Genomic DNA, 26,628 nt, shown 5'->3' on the forward strand with positions numbered 1-26,628 from the left:
CTGCCTCTAGGGGGTTAATGGCTTCTTGGCTTCTTGCTCTTGCTGGTTCCTAATGCTTCCCCATCACATCCACCCTTTTGTAAGTATTTACTTTCATTACATCCCATTAATCATTCCCTTCCCTTTGAGTGTGCCTCTGTTTCCTGGCTGGACCCTTCCTGCTCAAGTCTGCTTCTGGGGTCACAACTTCTAAAACTTCTATTCCCAAATATAGGAACTGTGTGTCCTTGGGCAAGTGGCTCAACTTCTCTGAGCTACAGTTTTGTGAGAATTAAGTATGATGCAGTACGGTATGATTTTGAAAGATTAACCAGTGGTACTTAATTTTTTCCTCCTGCTATTTCCTGGTGCCCTATAGCTCTTTTCCAAACTGGGCTGCTATACTCTGTAGCAGATGTTTCTCAGGACAGGATTTAAAGCATAACTAGGGGGAAAAGCATAAATTTCAAAATCCAAGACCTTGAAGGGTATCGGGGCAAAGAAAACCTAATGAATGGGAGCAAAGCATCCTGCTGGGAGATCCACTGGTCCCTGAGAAGGCCCTCCTACCCTGCCAAGCCGGAAGAGGTGGGACAGCAGAACCCCTGATAACGTGGGGAGCTGAAGAATTGAGAACAAATGGCTGCAGGCTGAGTCCAGGCAACCGTGAGCCGCTTTACAGTACCCGATGCCCCAGTGTGGTCCTAGAGACGTTCTTACTGATGGGACTTCCATACAGGTCTGGGTGCTGACATCACAGCAGCTGTGTGGCCTGACAAGCAACGGCCAGGTGACGATGTGCACCTGGGTGAATGGGAGAAGGACAGTAACGGGGAGTCTTCCTCAGCATTCGTTCTGCGAGTCCTGCCCGCCGTTATCCGACAGCCGGCGACGAGGACTCACGACAGCCCACGCCTTGGGCTGGACAGCCGCGCGGCGCCACCGTCATTCCGGGAGGGGGCGCTGTCCAGCCACAGTGGCCGCGCCGGGCCGCGCTCTGATTGGCTGGAGGCCGTGGCCCGCTCCCATTCCCGCCCTCCCGGCCTGTTAAGTGCAGTCTCTCGCCAGCTCCCGCCCCAGTCTGCGGGCCTCCGGAGTAGCGGCGGGGCCGGAGAGGCACAGCAGAGGGGACAAGACCAGGGTAGGAGGGAACCGGCCGGCTGGGAGAGACCCGCACACCATCAAGATGCTGTCCTGGCGGCTGCAAACGGGCTCCGAGAAGGCCGAGCTGCAGGAGCTCAACGTCCGGCTGTACGACTACGTGTGCCGGGTACGGGAGCTGGAGCGCGAAAACCTGCTCCTGGAGGAGGAGCTGCGCGGCCGGCGTGGGTACGAGGGCCTGTGGGCCGAGGCGCAAGCCCGCTTCGCCAAGGAGGCGCGCAGCCTGCGGCAGCAGCTAGACGAACTGAGCTGGGCCACAGCGCTGGCCGAGGGCGAGCGCGACGCGCTGCGGCGCGAGCTGCAGGAGCTGCAGCTGCTGGGCGAGGAGGCACGCGCAGCCCGCGGCCGCCTGGACGCCGAGCTGGACGCGCAGCGGTGGGAGCTGCAGGAGGAGTTGGGCGCGCGCGCCGCCCTCGAGGCGTTGCTGGGCTCGCTGCAGGCCGAGCGCCGCGGCCTAGACGAAGCCCACGAACGCGACCTGCGGGAGCTGCGCGCGCGCGTCGCCGGCCTGACCCTGCGCTACCGCGCCCGCGCTGGCGGCCCCACCGCGCCCCCGCCGCGCATGCGGGAGGTCCACAACGGCTACGCGCTGCTTGTGGCCGAGTCGTGGCGGGAGACTGTGCAGCTGTACGAGGGCGAGGTGCGCGAGCTGGAGGAGGCGCTGCGGCGCGGCCAGGAGAGCCGGCGCGAGGCCGAGGAGGAGACGCGGCTGTACGCGCAGGAGGCGGAGGCGCTGCGGCGTGAGGCGCTCGAGATGGAGCAGCTGCGGGGGCTGCTGGAGGATGAGCTGCTGTGGGTGCGCGAGGCGTACGAGCTGCGGGCAGAGGAGCGGCAGGTCAGTGCGCTGGGAAGCCCCCAGCCCAGGCCCACGCGCCCTGCGGGTGGGGGCCGCGGGGGAGCGGTGGGGCTCCCCGGACCACGGCTCGTTCGTGCCAGGCGCGACGTCGCCCACGGGCGGGGCCGGCCCAGAGGGTGCCGGTGGGGACCCAGGCGCCGAAGGGACCGCCCTGCTCTGCAGTGGGGCCTCAGGGTCCCGGCATCTCGCCACCCCTGGCCCTTCAACTCAGTGGGCGAGTGCCAAGTGGCAGGTCCCGCTGGATAGACCCGTCCCTGCCGTCCTGTTTGGTTGTCAATTTCTTTGGCCCTTGGCATGACTGGGTGCATCCTGACAAATGACCCCCTCAAGCTCTAGGTTCTCTTTCAATTTCCTGTGTTTCGAAGACCGAGTTCACTTAAAAGTCAACCAAGAAGCCCCAGAAGTGACTTCCAGAGGTGACAACTCTTTACTTCTCAGACAAGTCTCAGTGTTGGGAGATTTCTAGGCAATGGCCAAGTCCTTATCGTGAGCCGTTCAGAATGGCAGCCCCGTTGGCACTAGGGCTCCCCTGGGGAAAACTTAACTGGTTTTACAAATCGGTTTTTATTTTGCCAGGATGATTTCCCAGTTGGAAGCAGCTGGTGGTGGCTCCCTGGGCCACTGCCTCATTTGTTCTTAGGAGGAGCAGTAATCTTAATGCAGAGAAGAGCATTAAGATCAGAGATGTTTTTCTCACAGTACAAGCTGATGTCCGATCTCTGGGTTGTGTAAAAGCTGTGGTAACGCAGGTCCCTATGGCAGGATGTTATTACAATTACAGGTAATATAAACAGTTCCTGTTTCAGAGAAGCAGAGCTCAGACTTCTGACACAGACACGGTGACACCTGTGGCTGGATTTATTGTCTGTACACCCAATCCAGTCCCAGGGTTAGCCCTGGTCTTGCCCAGTCTGGGCCAGAATTGGAAGTATTCCCAAATCCTGCTGTCATCAGTTCTTAGGATGACAGTTTAAGACAACATCCACACAAATTCAGAAATATTTTAAAGGGAACAGTTTGTAACTTCAAGTTAAAAATTTGTGTTGGAGTGATTCTGTGCCTTTTTAAAAAATTAGAAGTAAAGGAAACATGGCAGTTGTGGCATAGAGGCCTGTGGTGACCTCACAGGCATCCACAAATAATCAGCAGTTATCTGTTGACTACCCCTGGTCCTTAGCACTGTACTGGGGCTTCACTCTTCAAAGAACTGGAGTCTGGATGGAGAATCATATAAAGCAATACAGTACAAAGTTGTTTGGAATTTAATCTTTTGGATCATAAGTTTTGTTTGGCCTCTGCCTCATAATTTTCAAAAGCCTTCTGCTGGGGTTGTAGGTGGGACAAGGGGAGGGGCCGGTGAAGTATGTGCTGATTTCCGGAGCTTACTCTAGACTCCAGAGCGCTTCCCTTTCCAATGATGGTGGCCAGGGATGCCAGTTCCATGGGGCCCCATGCTCTGTGTTGAGTGAAAGTTAAAAAGTGTCTTTAATGTAAGCTTTCACAGAGCTTTTAACCAAAGAGAAGTGCCTGCCAAACTCACTGCCCACTGAACCCCTTTGTAGGGAACCCCTGCTACCACCTCAAGGGTCCCTGCTGTGCAAGCAGGTTTGGAAAAGGCTTCTTTGAGGCGTGTTTTGTGGGCTAAATCCCCACCATTCGTTTGCCATCATAGCTCACTTGGCTCATTTTGGACCTGGAAGCTCTGGTTTCAGTGTTCTTTTTTAGCAGCAGAACCCTTTCCCCCGCAGTTAACTCTTAAGTGCACCGCCAGATATGAAACAGATAAAAGCAGAGTTCCTCTGATTCCAGGACAGGTGGGGACCTGAAGTGCCGTTCAAAATCACCTTTTTTAACACAGGGACTCCAGGGTACTTCCCTGGGGTCACACCTGCCCCAGAACTAGGATCCCACCCTCCTGTCCAGTGATATCTCTCCTATTGGAATTTGCTTCTTTCCCCTAAAAATAAAGAGTAAGGAAAATGTCTATAAGGACTTGGATATATTTCAGTTCCAATTTGTGGCTGTTTCATTGTACTGCATGTTTCCTTGTCCATAGCCTGAATCTTTCACCAGTTACCTTAAAGCAACCATATTTCAAGTTGAATTCCAAAAGACTCAATACCAAGCATTAGTATATTAAGAAGTGTAAAAATGCTAGATATTTTGTTAAAGAGTAAATATGGATGATTTAACCCCAAGCCCCTGATGTTTTCAGATTCTATAGAAGCTTAGCCTGGGGAGACTGAAAATATCATAAAACCTGATTTAACTAATTTACTGTAATAAAAGTTTCATTACTAAGAGTTAGCCTTTATCAAGAGCTTTTTGTGTGGCAGGTAGCAGAGGTACCAAGCCCATCACATGTGTATTCACTCTCAGTCCTTACATCAGTCTTAGGAGGTGGGTACTAATATTTACCCCATCTTACAGATGATGAAACTGAGGCCCATAGGTCACCTAGTTAGTAAGTAGCTAAGCCTGGGTTTGATTCATGCTCCATTGCCTGAGCAACTAACCACTGGGCAATATTCCCTCTCTTCTATCTGTTCTATTAAAGATGAACTTTAAACCAGTATTCAGTTTGCTTTCATAGAACAATGATCAGTGTTCTTCCTAAGGGATAGCACAGAGGTGCCTGTTAATCTACAGTCCTAAAATGCTTTCAGACCCTTCCAGCTGGCTGTTGTCAGAATAGTTTTAGTGTTAAGTCTTTCATTTACTTTTTAACGTGTTCCATACGGTTTAGTGGGAACCCCCCCTCCCTCATCTGGAGGCAGGAATGCCCACATAGTGCCCAGGCTCTGGGCTGGCACTGCAGCTTGAGGGGGAAAGATGCTCACTAGGACTCTCTTTCTGGGAAAAGTGGGCCTTCCCAGATGGCCTACATGCCTTAGACCTCTCTTGTAGGCCCCTCGCCTCAGATTTGCCAGAGAAAAGTTTGCTGAAATGACATCTAAGTTCCCAGCATTTTATATATAGTTCAGATCACTTGAAGCCTAATTAATACACCCTGTCTCCCAGTCTGCAGGAAGGGGCTTCAGACAAAAACTGTAAGATGTTTGTGATTTACACCAGCCTTACCCCATAAACATTGAGATTTTGGCTCGTGAAAGTGCACTCTTAGCCTCAAGGCTGACTGTGGCCAGCTTCCACGCCCCCAAGACATGACTGAATGAGAACTTTCTTTCGATAGGAATGGAGTTGGTTTAGCTGCCCTACCTGGGTCTGAATTGTGGCTCTGCCACTGTTTGTGTCTCCGTTTCCCCATCTGTGAACTAGGGGTAATGAAAATGGCCCACAGGGTGCATCCCCATTCAGTTCATTCATTGAGTACTTGGTGTGCCAAGCTTGCCTCTTAAGTGCTGGGGGTACAGCAGGGAGCATAACAGAAACAAAACAGAGAAAGTCCTTGACTGCACAGGTCTGGAGGTGGAAACAGTTCAGTGTTCAGGAGCGGGTGTGGCTGGGGCGAGTGGGCGAAGGTGGCCTCTACAGGACCTGGGCTTCGGCTCTGAGTGCGTGGGAAGTCGCTGGAGGGCTCTGCGCAGAGGCGGGTGGTGACCCGTGTCTTCATGGAATCTCCCTGGCTGCTGTGATACACATAGACTGTGTGGGGCACGTGTGGGAGTAGGGAGACCTCTTTAGGAGACACTTGCCACCGTCAAGGCAGTAGGTGCTGGAGGCTTGGGCCAGGGGCAGCAGCGAAGGGCAGAGGCAGGAATCTACCCTGAAGTTGAAGCCCATGGGGTTTGTGGATGGATTGGATGTGGTGGGAGAGAGAGGGAGAAATCAAGTCCGCTCCAGGGCCTGGGGCCTGAGCAGCTGGAGGAAGCGGGGTGGTGCAGGAAGGCAGGCTTGGATGGGAGAGCAGATTTCAGTTTGAAATGCCTCTGAGATACCCACCTGGTCTTGTAACATAAATGATGGGTCTGGAGTTCAGGGTGTTGTATGAGCCAGAGCTATAAACACTTAGCATCCAATCAATGCTTGTTATTAACAAACACATCTAGTTTTTGCATCTAAATGAGGTTATCACAGAATTTAAATTCCCTCGAGCGCTCTAACGTTCAAGATTCTCAGTGCGTGACCGTGACACTTGCAAGCTCTTCCTGTTGTGTCTGGGTGACTTGTTCAGCAAGGAGCTGCTCAAGTTTGGTTAAGAGAAAGTGAATTCTTTGGACAATGAGGGCAGCATGCTTTCCCTGGTGTAGCCTACATTTCATCACCAGTTGTGATGCTGCTCAAACGTTCTCTAAATAGCAACTAGAAAGGTGACCTTTCTCCCCAGCTCTAACATTTGGCAAAACTGCTCCTGCTTGGGTTAGAATTTGCTGTGTCTCAGGCTCCAGTGCCTTGGCTTGGCCCACAGTTTGAAAACTTCTGGAGAAGTGGAGGCCAAGTCTGAAGCTTTATTCAACCAGCAGGATCGGTTACAATTTCTGTGAAGACTGTTGGGAGCCAATAATTCTTATATTCCTGCTTCCAAAAGTCAACGAATTTTCCTTTGACAGTTTAGGAAGAGTTGACTCACATGGGAATGTGGTTGGAACTGCACTTATTTTAACTTAAACACAGTTTGATTTTCCTCCTCTTATTTTGCGGGGTGCAGAAATGTTCTGCACCCCCAGGAGGGAGAGAATCTTCGTGTTACCTCCTTGGCATGGCTGGGAGATCTTGACCTGCTTAGGAGGCTTGTAGTTAGAGAATTGAATATGTTTGATTTTTTTTTTCTAAGCATTTTAACAGCAATCAAACTTTTTTGTGAAGAAGGCATTACTACACATTGTCAGATTTTAATATTTAGGTAGAATTTCCTGTAGTAGGAAGGAGTCATATATTTATGTTTACAGAACATTTTATACTGTAACCTTGTACCTGAGTTTATACTCCCTCTAAAATGGGGGAACATAGGCTTTTAACACTGAGACTTAACTATAGAATGTGTGAATGTTGTGACTAAATTCTGGCAACTGTCACTTAAATCAAGACTGGCCAATGGTCTGCTTTGATGGACCTCTTTATCTATTTATAATGCCAGTTTTGGAGGGTGTTTACACTTACCCACCCTGAGATACTAGCTAGCGGTTTTTAAATTTACTCCTTTGCTTTAAAAGCTAAGTGGCTTCAGTTTTTGTTTTTAGCATACTTTGTATAAACAAAAAGAACCTAGCAACAATTATTAGCTTAGATATATAGAACTGCTATGAGAAGCAGAATTATTTACATGCTGATCATTCATGCATCTTCTTAGATGGTAAATCCAGTGTGGGACTTAGTTACATTCATTCCTTAGTTTCATAGACATTACATATTTACTTTGGACCGCCAGCATATTGCCAGGTGCCTTTGGTGGAGGGATTACATGAGAAATGAAAATAGATTCCTTCTCCCGTTGTCTTATAATTTTTAAATTCCACAAAAATAAATGTCTAAAAATGTAGCCTGTTAATTGTATTCAGGAATAATGCTACATTTCATTGCAAACCAAAAGTTAAAGTATATGGACTTATTCAAAGTTTAAATATTTGTTCAGTTAACTGTTCCCCAGCATAACTATAAAATGTTATATAAAACTGTAATGCAGAGTAGGGCAAAACTGTAAAATGGTACAAATGAAGCCATTGTGTTTATTAATTAAACTATATTGTCGATTGAAAATAGTACATTTTGGGGACTTCCCTGGTGGCACAGTGGTTAAGAATCCACCTGCCAATGCAGGGGACACGGGTTCAATCCCTGGTCTGGGAAGATCCCACATGCCACAGAGCAGCTAAGCCCATGCGCCACAACTGCTGAGCCTGTGCTCTAGAGCCTGTGAGCCATAACTGCTGAGCCCTCGTGCCACAACTACTGAAGCCTGCATGCCTAGAGCCCGTGTTTTGCAACAAGAGAAGCCACCGCAATGAGAAGCATGCCCACCACAACGAAAGAGTAGTTCCCACTCACTGCAACGAGAGAAAGCCCGTGTGCAGCAACAAAGATCCAACGCAGTCAAAAATAAATAAATAAATAAAATAAAAATAAATACATTTATTTAAAAAAAAAGAAAACAGTACATTTTGAGGAGGGTAATATTATCTTGATCATTTCATTTTAAATCTAGTTCACCGGTTGCGTGCTGTGTGACTTGCATGTGAAGGGCATTTTTCTAGAGGCGGGGGCTGGGGGGATGCATGAGGCAGCGACAGGCTGTGCCTTGCAGTGCCTCCCAGCCGGGGGGGTGGGAGGTGGGGGGAGTGGGACATGGACAGATGCAATTAACCAGGAGGGAGCGGAAGTGCTATGGGGGCGATGTGAACACGTGCCCGGGGAGCACTTATTAAACTACACGAGAACAGTCATAAAAGTTTATATCCAGGTCTGACTTTTGACATTTATGCCCAGAATATATTCTTGTCACATTAACATAACTTTTCTTCCCAGATGATTTTAAAGTAGCTTTTCTAGGTGAAACAAAGAACTCTGTATCATGAGTATGGGGGAAATTCTGTTTCAGATCTGAGTAAGTTCTGTTTTAAATATAGTAAAACCCCTGCTTTCTAGTCTTGCCTTATTTTATTTATTTATTTATTTATTTTAAACTTCTCTTTATTTTTTATTTTAAAAAGATTTATTCATTATTTATTTATTTTTAATTTATTTTTGGCTGTGTTGGGTCTTAGTTGCGGCATGTGGGATCTTCGTTGAGGCATGCGGGATCTTTCGTTGGGGTGTGTGGGCTTCTCTCTAGTTGTGGCATGCGTATTTTCTCTCTATAGTTGTGGCACGCAGGCTCCAGGGCGTGTGGGCTCTGTAGTTGTGGTACGCGGGTTCCAGAGTGCGTGGGCTCTGTAGTTTGTGGCATGAAAGCTCTCTAGTTGAGACTCGCGAGCTCAGTAGTTGTGGTGCATGGGCTTAGTTGTCCCGCGGCATGTGGGATCTTAGTTCCCTGACCAGGGATAGAACACGCGTCCCCTGCATTGTAAGGTGGATTCTTTACCACTGTACCACCAGGGAATTCCCTAGTCTTGGCCTATTTTAAATAGCATCTTACTTCACTAGTGTCATATATTGACTTCCCTAAGCTGACTGATGTCTGAGCTGTAGAGATGCTTTACAAGCATTCATTATTATTAGGGAGAATGAAAAGAGAAGCCCGTGTCCTAGCCACATCTTCCTTATGCGCTGATTAAAAAAAAAAGAAACCTTCCAGGTGGGAGAAATATAGTATTTAAAAATCATCCTTGGGACTTCCCTGGTGGTGCAGTGGTTAAGAATATGCCTGCCATTGCAGGGGACACGGGTTCAAGCCCTAGTCCGGGAAGATCCCACATGCCGCGGAGCAACTAAGCCCGTGCGCCACAACTACTGAGCCTGCGCTTTAGAGCCCGTGAGCCACAACTACTGAACCCCACACGCCGAGAGCCCTTGCTTCGCGACAAGAGAAGCCACCACAATGAGAAGCCTGCACACCGCAACGAAGAGTAGCCCCCGCTCACCGCAACTGGAGAAAGCCCACATGCAGCAACGAAGACCCAACACAGCCAAAAATAAATAAATAAATTTATAAAAAAATAAATAAAAATCATCCTTGCAATGACTGCATTTTTAATAAACTTGGAGGTTTTTCATCTCTTTTTGTGTCCTGAGCTCTTGGTACCTTAAGTTCAACCCAGCAAAGCTCCAGTCCTCTGATCCCAAAACCTTCTGTTCTCTTTAGAGAAAGGTCGCCTGCCTGGAGGATGAGAAGGCAGCCCTTACCTTGGCCATGGCTGACCGGCTGCGGGACTATCAGGAGCTCGTGCAGGTGAAGACTGACCTCAGTCTGGAGGTGGCAACCTACAGGTAAGGATGCTGCGCTGAGTCCACCAAGCTGAGGCTGGCAGTGTGAAAGTCCCTGCAGCCTCCGTGGAGTGGCTGTGGCTTTGTGACAGCAGAGAGCAGCCCTGGTGTGGCCAAGTGAGGCGTCCAGGGCCAGAGAGGGAAGGAGGAGTGGGGCCACGCTCAGATCACGGAGCAGGCATCCCCTGATGGTGGGAGTAGCCAAGTTTTGCACCCTTGCCTGCTGTTTGCGTGTGTCCTGGGAACTGGTGAAGAGCTTTACACACATCAACTCCTCGGATCCTAGGGATTAGGTGCTGTGTTAGTTACAGTGCTAGAAAGGTGGGTACCGGGACTTGAACCCCGAAGGTCTGAGTCCATCTGCCTGTTGTGCTGTTGCTTCAAATCCCAGGGCTCTGACTCTGTCTACAGGGATTTGGCCTTGAAGTACTGCGTCTCTGCCCAAAGATCAGCATGGCACTGCAGGCGACTGGCTTTGTTTATCAAGATGTTGACTTGAATTTGACCAAGCCAGATGAAACAGTCACAGAGCCCTCAAAGGGGCAGAGGACATGGCCCGGTATCCCTGGAGGGGCCTGTGGGTCACAGAGTGGCGCTTGCCCTCGGTGCCCCCTTCCTGCCCCCCGGGGGTGAGCCATCTCTGGCTGAGGTGGCACCCCTCACCTTGCGGCTTTCCTGATTGGTGAGGACTGGTACCGAGGGACCCAGATCTCAGACACTTACAATGGAAGGAATTTTAGGGACCCAGTTTCCCCACTTGTGAGAATGATCATGGTGGCCAACGTTACTGAGCCCTTACTGCCTGCCGGACGCAGTGGTAAGTCCTTCGCAGCTGCTCACTGCCCATAGTCACTCTCTGGTGGTGGACACACCACACCCCTTTTGCAGGTGAGGGAAGGGGCCTGGAAGCAGGGATCCAGGCTGCTGAGGAGCCTGTGCCTTACCCACCGAGCATGGCAGCCCTTGGAGGAGCCTCTGGCTGAATTGAGGGATGGTCCTAGGGCCAAGCTGGTGGGGGCCTTGCTGGGTCCCTGCTCTGGGAGCTACGTAGCCTGAGTCCTGCAGAAGGGATGCTAGTCAGGGCATGGGGGAGGGGAGAGGAGGCACTTGCCAGCCTGTCTTTCCCAAAGTCCATCTCCACAATCTTCTTGGAAATCTCATGGGGTGAACAATTGCAAAATTAAATTGGTAGGGTACTGAAACAAATGCTGAGTGAGATAAGCTAAGCTTTACTAATAAGGAAAACTTCAAAACAGTCGTGCTTTATTTGGGGGAAGGAAGCATTAGGATTTTTTTCACTTGCAAGTGACAGAAGCCCTTCTCAGACTGGCTCAAGTCAAAAAAGGCATTTATTACTCATATAACTGAAAAAGTCCTTACTTTTGGGCATGGTAGGTTCAGGTGCCCGGATGGGGTTGTTGGCAGGCTGTCTCTGCCTTCTCTGGCCCCTCCTTCCTTGCTCTGCCCCCACAGTGGCAGGAGGGGCCCCAAGCAGCTCCAGGCTTTTGTCCTTGAAACCCCCAATCCTGTGGTCAGAGGAGGGGGCTCTTTCCCACCGTCCTAGCAGGACTCCTGGACCCCCTCTGGCTCTGCTGGGTCACGTGCCCATCCTTGGCTGGGGGAACGAAGTGCTTGAAAGGGGTCAGCTTCCTATGAGTCACATGGACTGAGATTCTGGTGGGAGGTACCCCAAACCAGGCATCGTTCTAGAGCGGATGCTGGGTCAGCCTAGAAAACCCACATCTGTGCCCGTTAGGTGACACCTGGTGTCAGGTGAGGTCTTTTCTCTACAGAGGCAGTTGGATCTTCCTGTTTCCTTTTTGTAAAAGTTCTCTGGGTTGGAGTCAGGAGACTTTGATTTTATGCCTCATCTCTCCGGGATTTTGAGCCCTTTCCTTCCTCGCTTTGTCCTGCCCCCAGTTCTCTGTCATGAAAAGTCAGAGGGCACAGGTGGGCATCTTGCCTGAGAGGCCAGGGCCTTACCTCTCTGGTAGGTGTTCACAACCCTACCAGCTTAGCTTTCTCAAGGCTTAGCTTTTTCTAGCTTTTCTCTTGGTCGCGAGCCTTTTTCGCTCATGTCAGCAGGGACAGAGTTTACTCCTGTCTGTGGCCGGGCGTTTCTTTAACTCACTTAGGGATTGACTTGGCTGTCTCCTAGGAGTCTAGGAAGCATCAGTCCTTTCTGGGAAGTGAGTGATTGTTTTCACTGTGTGCCTTCCTGAAGTCCAAGTTTGCGTGGGGAAAATAGGGAGCCCAGCCCAGGAGCCTGCATATGCCCGGCCCTGCCCAGCTCCAGACCCCAGCCTCTGTGGTTGGAACTGTTGCCGCCCCCCTGCCCTCCAGTGCTTAGGATTGAGTCTGGGAGATGCCCGCAGGTCTAAAAGACGTACAGGCGGTAGAATGTGACCTGTTTCTTTGTATCAGCCAAAAGCCTAGCATTTTTTATCACTGATAAGTGTCCTGAAGATAAACGCTTGCCATGTCTTACATGATTCTTTCAGTACTTTGTGCTGCTGCCCAAATTCTGAGGCCAGGTATGAAAATTCCTCTTCACAAGTGCCCATTTGATCTTTACAAACCTCGACCCTCCATCTCCGGGAAGTTGACCTTCTTCCCACACCCTGCCTCTCTTGAGGGCGGCAGGGACAGTCAGCTCCGTGGGGACCACGTTCCAGGGTCCCGTGCAGTGTGACTGCTCACCAGCCCTGTCCAGAGGGGCTGAGGTGGCCAGTGTTGCGGCAGGCATTGCTTCGCCTGCCGTGGCTGAGGTTGTGTTTCCCCGAAGTGGCCACTCCTCTAGCACTGCTCAGACAGACATGTGAGGTGTGTGAGCCACTGCTCACACACCACACATGGAAGAGAAGGGCTGTGGCTCTGGAAAGGTGAAAGCACATCACAGCACAGCTGGACTCTGTGGGCTGTGCTGAGGCCAGGTCTCAAGTATCGTGAGTCCTTCCAAACCCAGATATTTGGCCCTTTCCGGTAACCTTAAAGAAGAAACGTTAAGGTAATAATAAAATGGTGCAACTCATAATTAATAGGGATAGACTTACAGTTTGTTCTTTTTTTTTTTTTTTTTTTAAAGATTTATTGATTGATTGATTGATTGCTATGTAGGGTCTTCGTTTCTGTGCTAGGGCTTTCTCTAGTTGCGGCAAGCGGGGGCCACTCTTCATCGCGGTGCGCGGGCCTCTCACTATCGTGGCCTCTCTTGTTGCGGAGCACAGGCTCCAGATGCGCAGGCTCAGTAGTTGTGGCTCACGGGCCTAGTTGCTCCGTGGCATGTGGGATCTTCCCAGACCAGGGCTCGAACCCGTGTCCCCTGCATTGGCAGGCAGATTCTCAACCACTGCGCCACCAGGGAAGCCCAGACTTACAGTTTATACGTAAATATATAATTTAACAAAATAATAAAATTAAAACAAAGCAAACCTCAGAGTCTAAGACTGGAGGATTTCACCAAAACTAAGTTGGCCAGTTGGTGGCCAGGGAGACCGTGGCGCCTGGCCTGGCAGGTGAATGTGAGAATGAGCCCTTTGCTCCCACATTGCAGGTGATGATGGGCAGAAGCTGTGGGGCTGGGCTGGGGCTGAGGATGCTGAGAGAAGGGGAAGTGTGGGAGAAGACAGGCTGGCACAGTTGTGCTTGCTCTTGTCTGCCTGTCTCCAGTGGTGTCATGTGGGGCTGGAGATGCTTATCCGCCTGACATGTCATCTCGAGGTTTTTCCTGACGTGTGAGTGCTTATTATACGAGGGGCTGAGTGATGAAGGGGGAGATTCTCAGAAACAGGACAGGGCGTGGTTCTCAGCTGCATCTGCACGTGGGCATCACCGGGAGAAGCTGATGAAGCATTGGCTCCTGGACCCAGTTTAGATATTCCCATTAGATTGGCACAGGGTGGTCCCAGGCATGGTAGTGCTAAAGCTCCGAGGATGATGGTCAGATGCGTCCAGGGAAGAGAAACACTGGTCCAGGGCCTTGCTCACAGGGGCCTGCAGACCCATAGTGTCGGCAACACTAGGCATCTCAAACTTGTGGGAAACCTTGGGCCCATCCCAGACCTACTAATCAAAGTTGCCTTGTCACAAGATCCCAGGTGATTTGTGTGCACACTACTGTTTGCAGAGCAGCCCACGGGCATCCAGAAAGCGCTAAGCCTGTCTCATAGCAGCCTAGAGGACAAGACAAAGGATAGGCAGGCTGAGTGGGGGGCTGGTGCTGTGGGGGGCTGATGGAGTGTGCAGAGCAGGCTTCCTGGAAGAGGCAGTGCCAAGTCTTGTAGCAAGGGCAGCCAGGAAGAGACCATGTGGGAAGGGCTTTCCAGGCAGAGGGGGCAGCCCGGGCGAGGACCTGAGGACTGACCTAGCATGGCATCTGTGGCAATGCCAAGCATTCGGGCGTCCCTGGGCAGCTTGGTTTTGGGGGCTGTCATTGAGGGCCATGTATGTTGGGTGGATAAGAGCCACACCCGTGAAGCCATGTTTTGTGAGCTTGGTGGGGTTTGTGCTCTCAGGCTGCTCTGGAGATGCTCGGCATGCAGGGTGTGATGACTGCTCAGAGGGGCTCAGAAGCTTGCGGCCGGGTGCTGAGGATCGTGTGCTGTGGATAAGGCTGCGCGGACTGAGGTAGCCTCCTACACCATAGGAAACAAGACACGTCCCCCAAGACACACAAGTGCAAGTTTTCTGGAATCAGAAGGGAGTTGTGAGAATCAGGGAAGGTTTCTAGAGGGAGATGAGATTGATCTGGGTCTTGAAGGATGGCAGAGATTTGAACAGACATAGAAGAGGGGGAGGTGGGAAGTGGGGGGTGGCATGGGAGGAGGGAGGGAGAAGTATGGTTAGGTGAAAAGTCAAACAAGATGTTAAAGTAACAGTATGCATGTTCCAAGAAAATACTGTACATGGTTTACTGCCAATGAACAGAGTTTGATAAAGATGGTTAGGAGAAGGAATGGAGAGCTTCAGGCCGAGGTATTTAAGAGAGATTTTCAAGGGATGTGGGATTTGAGTTGGGCCTTGAAGGGGCAGGGAAAGTGGGGAATAGGAATTGGACTGGCAGAAAGGTGTCAGGAAGGAGCTCCAGGTGCACAAGTCAGGATAAGAAAATAAGTGGAGGAAGGAGAATGCAAGATGAGTCAGCAGAGGCCTGGAAGGAGGCAGATTGCAGGGGCCTCCATTGCCAGGCCACTGAGATGGGGCGGTCCCGGGGCCAAAGCCGAGGAGAGGGGAGCCAGCTGCTGGCAGGTGGAGTGCAGGAGGGTCTGGGCCTGGGGTGGAAGGGGTATGTGTGTCTGTGGGTGGGGTCGGAGGCCTCGGGAGGTGCATGTGGTGGTCAGAGATTTGGGACCTGACATAGGTAGGTACCCGAGGGAGCCTCTGCTCAGGGCTGGTGGGGGCAGTGATGGAGGGGCCGGGAGCAGGAGGTTTCTGGGTAGGAACGTGGGCAGACATGCTACTGGGCACACAGTCTTGTAAACTAGACCACCACACACTGAGCCCTTTCCACAAAGCAGGTGGAGAGGGCTCAGTGGGCTTATTCAGACTTAGTGTATAATCTGAAGATGGTGAAACTGAGAGTATTCAGAACCCACCATGTCCCAAACCCCTCTACTGCTGACATAAAGATCAAGCCCAAAAGCTATAGATTGAGAACTTGCAGAAACACAGTTAAAAAATAAATAGAGCACTCCCGCCCTCATTCCCCCCCCCCCCCCAAAAAAGAGAACAGAACCCAATCATCAGGAGTAAGCTGTTAGAAAATATACTGGAAAAAAAAAGATAGTCAAAATTGGAACAAAAAATGCAAAAATAACCCAGGAATAAACTGAGTCCGGAAACCACAAAACTGAGGGTAAGAAGGGGCCCATCCTGGATTTCTTATCTGGGGGACAGATGATGAAATCTCCATCAAAATTTAAAAAGAGGCTTTGTTTTTTATGTTTTGGGGGTGGAGAATATAACAATTCTAAGTTTTACCTGAAAAAATGGAAAGCAGGGCCAGAGGATTTCTCAGACAAAAAACACTAAAGGGAGTCTTGCCTGGCCAGATACGAAAATGTAGTGCAAAGGTTTCCTGCCTGGGGACTTTATGGCAAAGTCCTTTTAAAGGTTAGTTTCTTTGTATGTCTGTGCTGGGGGAGGACGTGCAGAGCCCCCCTTTCCTCTTTCTGATGGCAGTGGGCAGAGGTGGCGGGTTTTAACTGAGAATATTCAGTCTCTAGGTTTAGACTGCTAATGAAGCAGTACAGATAACGCTTAACATTGCTAATTTCATCATTTTAATGATGTTTCTGTTTGCTCCATTGTTTTTAAGATCACCTGTACCTTTTTATGTTTCTGTTCAAAGGAGAACATTTCTTGGGAAGTTCTCAAGTTCTTGAAGAAATACATTTTTAAAAAATTAATTAATTTATTTTTGGCTGCATTGGGTCTTCGTTGCTGCGTGCGGGCTTTCTCTAGTTGCGGCGAGCGGGGGCTACTCTTCGTTGCAGCGCGCGGGCTTCTCATTGCAGTGGCTTCTCTTGTTTTGAAGCGCGGGCTCTAGGCGCGTGGGCTTCAGTAGTTGTGGCACGTGGGCTCAGTAGTTGTGGCACGTGGGCTCAGTAGTTGTGGCTCACAGGCTGTAGAGCGCAGGCTCAGTAGTTGTGGCGCACGGGCCTAGTTGCTCCGCGGCATGTGGGATCTTCCTGGACCAGGGCTCGAACCCGTGTCCCCTGCATTGGCAGGCGGATTCTTAACCACTGCACCACCAGGGAAGTCCCCATTTTGTTTTTTTAAAGTTGAATCCTATTTTGGGGAAAACCTATAAAAATGTGTTAGCACTGAGACTTACCTGGTTATTAGGTGAAAAATTTGAAGTTAATAAAATCTTGTAGTTTTAAGGATAGATAATTAGGATCAACGGATACATTTGGTTGTTAGCCTTACCCACATCATTGCGTAAATGAATTAGCCCTCAGTTAACCATGACTTTAGGTAATCCAGAATCTCTTCCCTTCTTGAACTACTTTGGTTAATGGAAAATCACCTTTCTTCTGAGGTCAGTAGAAGATGATGTAGATGATGATGATGATGATGGCTGATATTTATTGAGCACATATTCTGTGACAGCCATTGTCGCAAGAACTTTCCAATCACTTTATTAATTACCACCACAAACCTGTGAGTGCTCCCTGTTTCAGAAATGGGGAAACTGAGCCACAGAGGGTTTGAGCGGCTTGCCCAAGGTCATAGGACTAGGAAGTGGCAGGATTTGAATCCAGGCAACCTGATTCTGGAGGTTTCTCTGTTAACCACTTCCTGTGCTTCCTCTTTCTGCTTTATTAGTAATCTTATTCTTTATGTCAGTCTTTTTTTTTTCTGTCTCTGGAATTGACAAATGGGCTTTCCTTATGTGATTTCATCCTGAGCACAGAGGGAATGACCAGAGGCTGCCTGGCACCACTGCCTCCTTGTTGTCTTTCACATGCCTGTGCTTGGGACAGACCCTTTCCAAACCAGATGGTGATGCTGGTCCTGTGGATGGACTTCTGCCCCTCTCTCCTCCCTTCCCCCTCCAGTCCCCAGTCTAGAGTGACAGGCAGTCCCCTGTCCTCTCTGGAGCTGGGGCCCAGGGAAGCTCCTTCTCCCAGCCCCTCCCCCTTTTCCTCCCACAGCCTGCGTTTTGCCAGGAAGCACCACGTGAAACATCCCTCCACCCAGGACCAGGCAGGCTCCCCCACTGGCATTGCTTCTGGAAACATCCTCCGACTCTCCCTCCTCCCTGACGCTTGTCCCTGTTTCTGGTGGGCGTGCAGGGTGGCCGCCTTGTGCCCACTGTGCGGAGCAACAGCAGATGTGCCCTGAGCTGCCATCAGGATAATCTGTCCCAGACGGGAGCCCCACTGCTGGCTGGCCCATGGGTGGTCTGTTAGGGCCTGGCACCCAGCCAGGGGCCGCATTAGAGCTCCCTTCCAACTTGTGGGCTTGTCTCCGCCACCTTAATGAGGCCAGGGACCTGGTTTTCCAGCACATGTTTGCTTGTTTTCCTGCCTCTCGAGAGGCTGCCAACCTGTGGGCCTGTGTGAGAAGTTCACTTATAGCCCATGATTCAAGCGGTTGGCATTTCTCACTGGCACTGTGGGTCCCAGGCAGTTTCCTTCCACCGCTCCCCAAATAACCAGAGAACGCTTGACCTGCTCCTTAAAGTTGTACGAGTCTGTTCCTTAAAAACGTTCCTTTGAGAGCTTTTGAGGGAATTGACCCTTTTTGGCCTTGCCCCAGGGGTTTTGTTTATGCCTCTGCCATGTAGTCTCGTGAGCTGTGCTGGTGCAGACGGGATGTCATGTGTCATTGTGGGGGGGGGGGTTCGTAAAGGCATGGATTCAGGGACCAGTGTCTCAGCATGCCTGTGAGGCCCTGTGCTGGGCGCCCAGGTGGAGAAGGTGGCTCCTGCCTGTTGGACCAGCCACTGGGAGGAGGAGTCACTGTGGACCTGAGTTCTTCCCTAGTGGGAGCTGCTGCTCTTCCCTGTAGGGACATTTTGATTGAAATCACCAAGAGATGTTGGATCTGCTTTCATTAATATGGTCTGGAGGGTCTGTCTGCAGGATTTGTTCTAAAATGTATGTGAAATGGCACCATCTCTGGCCCCGCAGGGAGGCCCAGGAAGCTTGCAGGGGCGGCTGAGTGCCCAGGCCTGGGCTCCCTTTCTCTCGCTGATGAGTGCAGGCCTGCACTCCAGTCTGCTTACCTGTAGGGCCAGGATGCCCATCGTCGGCCCAGTGTGGGGTTGCCAGGAGGACTTGGTGAGATAGAGGGGAGGGTTAGAGCCTGCTTGGTGCTCAGTCTTAGGGCTGGTGAAGGCCTTGGGCACAGGAGCATTAGTGCTGTGTCACCCCTCGGGGTCTGGTGCCCCCTCCTAGGAACGATATTACCTGACTCAGGGTCCTGAACTCAGTAAAAGTTTGGTGATGGTTTGGATTTTCCCTGAAAGAGAAGCAAAACCATTCCCCTTTGAGGGGAGAGGGAAGAAGTTTTTCCCCCAAGAGGATCTTCTTTATCCTGACCGCCCCCCACCCCCACCCCTGCCCCAGTCATCAGTTCTCTGCTGACCTGGATGCCCTGCAAGCACTTTCTGTCCTGACTTGGGCAGCTAGCGTGGGAGCCCTGTGGTACCTGAGGCTTCCTCCCAAGCAGGCAGAGGGAAGATCTGAAATAGGACTTGGCTTCTCAGTAGCCCCCCGTGGACCTTTAGCTGTAGGATGCTACCTTTCCTGCTACTGTCATCCTGGGGCACAGACCCTCCCAGGCTGACTTTTACCTTGAAAGTGTTCCTTTTATTCTATACAGACCTCGGGATTTTCTCGGCAGTGGAAGCTATTTGTGTTCCTGGAACCTAACATGCTTGGTCATGAGGGTGTGGGATTAATGGGCTGGTGTCCTGTTTCCTGGCTCTCGCCTGGCGTGGAGGGCAGGGCTCTGGACGCGGCCCCTCGGCTTCCTGCGTCCACACATGCACGCCGTAGTCGCAGCTTGCAGGAGAACCCTCCCGTGCACACCTGGACTGGAATCCCTCTCACCCGTCTTTGCTTTTTCCTCAGGGGGGCCTCCTTGCTCTCTTCCACCTGCCCACAGGGTTCTCGCATTTGTGGGAATCATTGCGTTTGCATCAGTGGGAATAGAACTTGGCCCTGGTCTGCCTGATCCGAGAGTCCCCACCCGGCTCCAGCGTCCCTTCCCTCTTTGGCTGCCTGGCTCTCAGTGGTCAGATCAGCATTTCCAAGTGGGCCCCACTTCTGCTTGCCCTTTGCCACATGCAGTATATTTCTTGGAACTGACATTAGTGACCTCACACGTTACCCTAGCAACTGAACAACTGTTGTGCCCGCAGCAGCCCACGTCCTAGGGTCTCCAAACGATGGATATCCCGCACTGACCCACTGCGGTGTGCTGGGGCTATGGGGCCTGACCTCTGCTCTCTCCTCAGGGCTCTGAGTCATAGACGTGAATAACAACTTAATGAAGACTCTAGAGTTTTACACTTTGGGAGCTAGACATGGCCAAAGAAACCACCTAGTCCAGTGCATTTTGCTATTTTATCAGAGGAGATAACTGGATGCTGCCTGGAATGAGACCCCTGGGGGCCTTGGTGGTGGAGGGGCGTGGTCTGCAGCTCTTCCTTCTCCTCTTATGCCTGCCCTTTCCATCTCTCCTCTTTTTTCCTCTCTAAGATGTCCCCATGGAACCCAGTATGAAAACTGCAGATGCCGTCTGGCTGCCTTATTTACAAACAAATGTCAGTCCTTATTCTGCCCTTAGTCAGCCCCTGACCTGTGACTCCAGAGAGACCCCAGTGGGGTAGTAGTAATTGTTTTGGGTCCCTGTAGCCCAGGGTGACCTGCCAGGCATGGGCCCTTCCTTGCTTCCCAGGGAAGCCAGACCCCCGACCTCCCTTCCTGGGCCCACATCCCTCTGTCTCCTCCTCCTCCATGCCCTGGGTTTGGAAGGGTTTTCTAGAAGGCCTTGGCTCTCCAGTCCTTCTGAAGCCCTGGCCCCCTCATTTTGTTCATTTAGCTGATAGACGCTCTCTCCAGCCAGGTCTGCTGGGGTGGGCTTGCATCCCAGTGGTGCAGCATCTGCAGACACATGACACTGTGACAGTGTATCATTGACCAGATTGACAGCTAACAGAGGCCCTTCTTGTCTTTTATTTCCTAATGAGTTTTTTAAAAATAATTTTTACAGAGCCTTACTGGAAGGAGAAAGTAATCCGGAGATACAGATCTTGACTGAGCGCATTGAAAATGTGCCACAAGGTAAATATAAGGAAAGCTTATCATTTAACATTAAGATGCTGTCTATCTGAGCAGGTTCATTCCATGGATAAAGAGTAAAGCATCATTATCTGGAAGAATTGGGGTTAGATAAGAGTTTTCAGATACCTGTCATTTGTCCCTCTCAAGTATCAAATAGATTTTATTTAATGGGCCATAGTTTCAATAATAATGCAAATGAAATTGTGTGGGAAAGGGCTTCATTAACTCATTTGTTCATCTAGCCAGTGTTTGAGGGTGCTTCCTACCCAACGTCCTGAGGGAGGAGAGGGCTGATGGAAAGCTGGGAAATGTGAAGGGTGAGAGGTGGACATGGATTTGTTTATCACACCCTGTGGAGGGAACACCCTTTACAGACCAAAGACTTACAGCCTTAACCCAAACCTAGGGAGGTATTACTTTGTACAGCAGGCAATCAACACTGGAACTCGTGACCCTACCTGCGGGAGAGGTGGGAAGGATTACACTGTTTCCACCAGCCTAGGTTTGCATGGGCAGCTCAGGGTGATGTGAGCGGCAGTGTCACCTAGTGCCCTGAAGTCAGCCTCAGTTCGGGCCAAAAGCTGCAGCACAAAGCCCGTACTTCCTGTTGCTGCAGAACTGACATTAGAGAGTTAATGTTCATCGGAAAGACCCGGAGAACCTGTAGGATAACTTTTTTTTTAAAAGTTTTCCCAGTCCTGTAAAACCTTAAAAAGCTTTCTGGCTAAGCAAGGGTAGATTACATTATGTGCAGTATGTTCTGTATACACCTTACTCTGTGTAGTTTCAGGCTCCATGAGTGTTGCCATGTTCAAAATCATGGTACATTGGGATTACATGTATGTACTGGTTACTGCTGTCAGGAGAATGTGATTATAACAGTCAATCTGGATAGGTGGTAGTTTTTAAAAAAATAACACTCCCCATCTTTATTTTCAAAAACAACATCCCTATTAGACACTTCACAGATTGACAGGTCACTGGGTTCAGAATAATTTTGGTTCCAGTCATCTGTGACTGGAAGGGATTTGGTCTTAGTGTCCAGCAAGTTTGCTTTTGAATTTGAGAGTAAGGTTGGTTGGCTGCCGTGGGGGAGACCCAGGGGGCGAGAAGCCTCTGCCCAGCTCAGCAGATGGGTGTGGGTGGGCACAGAGGGGTGCCTGCAGGGTGGATGATGCTCCTGGCCCGGCCACATTCCTGCCACCAGCTGCCACCCCTAAGAGTAGGTACCCTGGGTAGCATGTCTGCGGATGGTCCAGAGCAAAGCAGGAAGCCCCATGGACTGCCTCCCAACCCCAGGACCATGACATTAAGACAGATTGTAGTATTGGTGATTGGTTGGCTTCCTGCTTTGGCACCTTTTCAAATGAAATGTTTGTAAAAAAAAAAAAAAAAAAAAAGTATAAAAATAGAAGAAATCAGGAATTAAAAAAAAAAAAGTTAAATTCTTCAATATTTGTTGGCCCAACATGGCAATTAAATGAAAAATAGTAAAAGGTGGAAGGGTTATGCCATTCAGTGTTTAGTATTTATGTACTCTGTAGTAATTTTGAAGCTCTTCTCTGCTAATCAGTAAAATAAAGTTATCTCGAAAAGTGGAAATGAAGGATTCCAAATTGTGAAATTTCTGCCACATAAATAGCAGCCCTAACGTCTCTGGCACACATGCCATGCTTTATGATCACACGTTTGATATATTTAAGATGCATGAATATTTTAAGATCAGTAATTGGAGAAAAGTGTTGTGTGGAAGCATTCGTAGGGCTATATTTTATTGTCATAGGTTTCTTTAAACTACCAGAAAAAAATAATTTGGAGGTTGAAAATATCTCATTTATAATGACCCTCTTGTGGTAATAGTGTATATTATGATGGGATGGGATTTGATCTGTGGTGATGCTTTTAAGATGAAAAAAGGTAATGATGACTATCATTTTAATGCACTGTTCAATTTCTACAGAATTCAGAAACAAGTCCTATCAATATACCACCTCAGTATTACAGAGGGAAAATGAAAGAAATCTGTTTCCAAGGCAGAAAGCACATTCGGCGAGCTTCAATCACAGCCTGGCGCCACGTTCTCAGACGGCTGTTAGAAACGCTGCCAGAAGAGACTTCCTGGGCTCCAGATACTCTTCCTTTATCACTACCCCGCAGGAAAACTCTTATGAAAAAACTGCCAGCAGTCAAACCAACTTCAGAACTTTCTCTCCAACCCCTGGTCTTTTAAGAAATACTGAAGCTCAAGTGAAAACATTCCCTGATAGACCAAAAACCGAAGGTATAAAGGGCTCCCCCACTAATTTAGCCAAAGAGTCCGCCGTTGCCCAAGAGTCCTACCAAGAATGCCGGGACAATGTGGCGGCAGGTGCTTCCGAGAGCACTTGGTCAAATGAGAGGACCATCATTTTGGGAAAGAAAATGGAAGCTAAAGCCACAAGGGAGCAGGAGAGAAACAGACCGGGAACCATCCAAACAAAGCGAGAAGAGAAAATGTTTGATTCTAAAGAGAAGGCTTCAGAGGAGAGAAACTTAAGGTGGGAAGAACTTACAAAGTTAGATAAAGAAGCAAGAAAGAGAGAAAGCCAGCAAATGAAGGAAAAGGCAAAGGAGGAGTCACTGGAGAAAAGTGTGAGGGAGAGAGAGATACCGATCAGTCTAGAAGTATCCCAGGACAGCACAGCAGAGGCGGTCCCCCAAGGTCTCCAGACACCCCTAAAGAAGGATGCTGGTGATGGAACACATAGAGGGGTGGAAACGAGAGAGGCAGGGCTCAGGCTGGGCACCAGCGACACTGCAGGCTCTCTGAAAGGTAATTCCATGACTGAAACCATAGCTGAGAACATCGTTTCCAGTATCCTGAAGCAGTTTACCCACTCTCCTGAGACAGAAGCATCTGCTGATTCTTTTCCAGACACAAAAGTCACTTACGTGGACAGGAAAGAGCTTCCCGGTGACAGGCAAACAAAGACTGAGTTAGTCGTGGAGTCAAAACTGACTGAAGAGGTCGACATTTCAGATGAAGCTGGCCTGGACTACCTGTTAAGCAAGGATGCTAAGGAGGTGAAGCTGAAAGGAAAATCAGCTGAGCATTTGATCGGAGATATAATCAATCTTGGTCTGAAGGGGAGAGAGGGGAGAGCAAAGGTTGTCAACGTGGAGATCATCGAAGAGCCCGTGAGCTATGTCAGTGGCGAGAAAGCGGATGAGTTTTCTACACCATTCGAAGTGGAGGAGGTCGATGACGTGTCTTCGGGCTCCAAGGGGCTTGTTGTTGAGGAGGAAGTTTACAGAGAAACAGATACCACGTGCTCAGCGAATGAAGGTCAAAAGACCAGGCAGCCCCAAGAGAACATAACTCACTTTGAAGAAGTGACGGAGGCAGGTGACTTGGAGGGAGAGCAGAGTTATTTGGTGTCGACTCCGGACGAATACCCTGGTGGCCACGAGAGAGTTGAAGGCTCTGTGTACGGGCAGATCCACATCGAGGAGGAATCCACCATCAGGTACTCCTGGCAAGATGAAATTGTGCCAGGTTCTCGGAGAAGAATGGAGGGGGACGATGCATTGGGAGAGAAGGTTGTGAAGCCACTGGATGTTCCAGAAGCATCCCTGGAGGGGGACATGGGTTCTACTCACTGGAAAGGACAAGCGAGAAGTGGTGAATTTCATGCTGAACCCATAGTCATTGAAAAGGAAATTAAAATACCACATGAACTCCACACATCCATTAAGGGAGGCTTCAAGGAGCCCAGGCACCAGCTGGTGGAAGTGATTGAGCAGCTGGAGGAGAGCCTTCCGGAGCGCATGAAGGAAGAGCTGTCCGCCTTCACCGGAGAGGGTCAGGGCGGGCCTGGGGGTGTTTCCGTTGATGTAAAGAAAGTCCAGACCGCGGGTGGCGGGGCTGTGACCTTAGTGGCCGAAGTCAACCTCTCGCAGACGGTGGATGCCGATCAGTTAGACCTGGAGGAGCTGAGCAGGGATGAAGCGGGTGAGATCGAGAAGGCCGTGGAGTCGGTGGTACGAGACGGCCTGGCTAGGCGGCACAGCCCTGCCCCTGGCAGCCCAGATGGGGAGGCCAGAGTGGAGGCCCCGGCTGCCAGCCACGGCTTCAAGCGCTGGGCCACCCAGGAGCTGTACAGCCCCTCTGGTGAGGAGGCCGACGCCGGCCGGGCCTCTCCCCGCACGGAGTTGGTCACTTCCCAGGGCCCCATGTCGGCCACCGTGGAAGTCACCAGCCCAAGGGGCTTTGCCCAGTCACATGTGCTGGAGGACGTCAGTCAGTCTGTGAGGCACGTTCAAAGAGAGCCCCCTGGAACTTGGAGGACTGAGCAAGTCTCACCCAAAGGACCCGCCGCCCAGGTGGTGGAGGTAAGTGGGGAAGGTGACCTGAGTTGGGCAGCAAGCTCGGCGGGAGCCAGCTTGTCTGCAAGGCATCTTACGTTGGGTCCCGATCAAAGTCAATTGTCCAAAGAAGTCTTCTTCCCAGGGCCTGACCCTCCCTGTCCGGGGGCCGGGGACTCAGAAGAGCCTGGCCCGGCAGAGCTTTCCACAGATCCTGACAGATCGGGGAGGCACAGCCCATTTGGCTCCCAACAATTTCATTCTAAGAGGGAAATTATTTTTCAGGCTCCCGCTTCTGAGGCAGGGAAGGTTGGTGATTATTTTTCAACAGAAGAGTCAGCGGGTACCCAGACTTCTGTGAAGCACCTTCAGTTAGGCCCCAGGGAGGGGTTCAGTGAGCAGATCCAGCTCACAGCCCCCCTTTCAGACAGAATGGAGTTGGGTGTCAGAGAAGCTTCTGTGCACACGGAAGCGTGGTCAGGGAATGGCACATCCATCAGGCACATCAAGACCGTGCCTCAGAGGCATCAAGGCACCGAGCAGATAGTTCCCCCACCCTCGGAATTTAGCGACTCAGAAAGCAAAGCCCACAGAGAGGGCTCGGCAGATGTGACCCAGGCCACCAGTAGTTACACTGTGGGTAGGAAAATCCTGATGACTGAAAAGAGCACCTTCCAAAGGGCCGTTTCTGAATCGCCTCAGGAGCCTAGTTCAGGAGACACGTCAGGGGCAGAAGCGACATCAGGTGTGAGCAGATCCTTTAGGCATATTCAGCTGGGTCCTGCAGAAACCAACACCTCTGCACACGTTGTCTTCCATGGACCCATTTCCAAAACATTTGCACTTGCTGGTTCGGTGGACTCCCCTGAGGTAGGCGAGGTCGCAGACAGTGGCAGAACACTGAGGCATGTTGCCCTGGGGCCCAAAGAAACTTCGTTTACCTTTCAGATGGACGTGAGTAACGTAGAGACGACCCCCCGCTGGACCCAAGAGGCCACAGTCCTCTTCCCCGCAGGGACGGAAGCAGAAGCTCATAGTGTGTCTGACCGTGATGCTTGGAGAGATGCCAGCAGTAGGAATGACCTGGCAGCTGGCGTGAGCTTTCAGGGCTCTGCTGGGGACAGACACCAGGCCCCTGGGGAAAAGGGCAAGGAGCAGGCTGAGTTTGATAAGATGGTGCAGCTGCAGAGGATGGTAGACCAAAGGTCAGTGATTTCAGATGAAAAGAAGGTTGCCCTCCTCTATCTAGACAATCAGGAGGAGGAGAATGAGGGACACTGGTTTTGATAAACATATTTTGTTTTAAATGCCATCTTACTTGGTAACATACCGACACACAAAGGCCTTTACTTACTTTAGGGGAGGGAGGCGCGCTCTTTATTAAAACCTCCCCCCTTTTTTACTTTCTTTAAAGAGTGCTCCAGGCAATGTCGATTTACTTGATAATCCGTAAAGATTTCAAACTAATTCATGCCTTAAAAGGCTTTGGAATTTTATTGAGTTGGAACTTTGACAAAAATATTTTTTATCTTTTTAGTCTTAAAAGTTCCTTGTTCTGGAGTTTTCTTTCTACTCTACCATTCTTGCACCAGGTCACAGAAATGCCTCACATCTGTTTGAAACTATATCTAGGTAAGATGCCTAAATGGTAATGAGATTAAAGTAATA

General features: G+C 50.3%; 1 protein-coding gene across 2 annotated transcripts; it reads left to right on the top strand.

Moving 5' to 3' along the window:
* Nucleotides 1-1,063: 1,063 nt before the first annotated feature.
* On the top strand, nt 1,064-26,628 carry SYNM (synemin). Of its 2 annotated transcripts, XM_061179992.1 has the most exons (5): nt 1,064-1,975; nt 9,696-9,820; nt 20,546-20,616; nt 22,577-24,987; nt 25,909-26,628. In XM_061179992.1, the coding sequence occupies exons 1-5, from the start codon at nt 1,166-1,168 to the stop codon at nt 26,245-26,247; spliced, it is 3,756 nt and encodes a 1,251-aa protein (XP_061035975.1). In that variant the 5' UTR covers nt 1,064-1,165; the 3' UTR covers nt 26,248-26,628. The 2 variants fall into 2 exon arrangements, with proteins under 2 accessions (XP_061035975.1, XP_061035973.1); XM_061179990.1 differs by having other exon boundaries at nt 22,577-26,628.

The sequence above is a fragment of the Eubalaena glacialis genome, chromosome 2 (assembly GCF_028564815.1).
Source record: "Eubalaena glacialis isolate mEubGla1 chromosome 2, mEubGla1.1.hap2.+ XY, whole genome shotgun sequence".
Taxonomy (NCBI): Eukaryota; Metazoa; Chordata; class Mammalia; order Artiodactyla; family Balaenidae; genus Eubalaena; species Eubalaena glacialis.